The 1,810-nt window shown below is 37.1% G+C and overlaps 1 protein-coding gene across 1 annotated transcript; it reads left to right on the top strand.

The window, feature by feature from the left end:
* Positions 1-286: 286 nt before the first annotated feature.
* On the top strand, positions 287-1,801 carry LOC129573306 (uncharacterized; the record flags this gene model as incomplete). The annotated part of the gene is made up of 2 exons (XM_055453695.1): positions 287-591; positions 650-1,801. A coding segment is annotated over exon 2 (1,119 nt), but the record flags the coding sequence as incomplete, so codon positions are not given.
* Positions 1,802-1,810: the final 9 nt, after the last annotated feature.

Here is a 1,810-nt window from a genome sequence, read left to right as displayed (position 1 = left end):
TCTGCCTCTTTGGAGCGGCGTTATGACAAAATATTTCAAGTCGAAAAATGTGTTGTCGACCAGTAACGATACAGAGTCGAGATTTAATGTAATTAAGAACGTACTATTCCGTCATACGAAATTGCCGATCAGACCAGACACTTTTGTTAAAGTGTTACTTGAAAATGTTGATTCTCTCACTAAATTAAATCGTTTGTTAAATGCGGAAAATGCTGAGTTGCTACCAGAAACTGAACGTATCGAAGAAGATAAGAAAGAGAAATCGCCAGCGACATCAGAAGCTATTGATTTATCTGCGCAACTAAATCGTTTGGATATCAGCGTAAGTTTGAATATCATTTGTATGGATTTTCTCGGTTTTATATAAAATACACATGATTGTATTCACAAAAACAGCTGGAAAATGCTGTAGAGGTACAAACCAAGGAAGATGAAGAGAATTCCAATGTGAATGATTCGGAAGGAGCGACTGGTGATCGTGGAAAGCTGATACAACGTCCATTTGAAAACTGGCGCAATCTCGGAACACAGACAAACACCGTGGAAAAAACGCGTACATACCGTTCGCAAACATCTATTTTGAATCGACAGGTAGGATTTTAAATCATTTTATTTTGGTGATGGCTATTAAAAGTTAATTCATTTTTAGGTCGTTGAAAATTTACAAACGACAAAATTTGCAATGATGCCGAATGGCGACCTAAGCCGATGCAAAGGCTCCACCTTGATTGAAAATACGACGGCATTTGATTTATTTGTGTGCATAATTATGTGTCAAATGTTGGACATCAACGATACCAAATTGAAAGTCAATAATATCGCCGATCCCGATTTCGTACAGTTTATTGAGAACTATATCAAACTGGGCGTAACTCCAAAAGTCATCCAAGATCGAAATATCATACTTTCAAAGTTTTTTTCGAAAGGAATTGTGTCAAAAGTAAAAGTAATGAACTGTGAATCAACGGTCTGGGAGATGGCAACAAAAGCCTGGACAACTCTATTCAAAGCGCAATGTCTCTGTCAAAATTTTCTGGATATCGATCTCGATGGAACCTTGTTTGAACTGCCTCAATGCAACAAAAACCATGAATTGCAGAACATCATTTTCGTTGACGCAAAAGGGGAGGATCGGCTACATCAGAGAGTTGCAGACGTAATATTGATAAACGATCAAATATTCGTTTTGAATGCAGTCGTTCTGCAATCAAAATACAGAAATAAAGTTCATTTCTTCACCGATATAAAACGCGGTAATTTCGTATGGTATCGTTTCGATAACAACACACATATAATTTCAAAATCAAAGTTGAACGAGAAGAAACGATTAATTCACATGTTGATTTACGTTCACGCCGTCAAAGCTGAAACAGAAGTACACACCGAAGAGCAAAATGACAAACCATTTTCAATCATCGAAAACTTCCATACGTGCAATTACAATGGAACACGAGTTATGGTGAAAAATGCTTGTGGGCCAGATTCGCTGTTGAACATTTTTTGTCGAGTTTATGTGACTTCACCAAATATTTTCAGAAACATGGAGTCAAGCGATTTACTCATGGAACTTGCAGCAGCATACAAAAATAACAACAGACAAAGGGTATATGAGTTTCGTATCAAGCTACTGATGCAATCAGGTTTCAAATGCTCGCATGTTGGAACAAATGAAGTTCATCTGAATGCAGAATCCAACGTCTTATCTTCTCTTCGTATGATATTCACTGAAAACTTCTACAGTATTCTACGAGTCCGATCATGTAAATGCGGCAAAAGACAATCAAAATTAACAAGCATTCAAGTTGACATG

Source organism: Sitodiplosis mosellana, unplaced genomic scaffold, assembly GCF_009176505.1.
Source record: "Sitodiplosis mosellana isolate CC-2019 unplaced genomic scaffold, AAFC_SMos_1.0 Smas_scaffold_6057, whole genome shotgun sequence".
Lineage (NCBI taxonomy): Eukaryota > Metazoa > Arthropoda > Insecta > Diptera > Cecidomyiidae > Sitodiplosis > Sitodiplosis mosellana.
The sequence above is the reverse complement of the archived record's forward strand: the minus strand, read 5'-3'. Positions and strand labels throughout refer to the sequence as shown.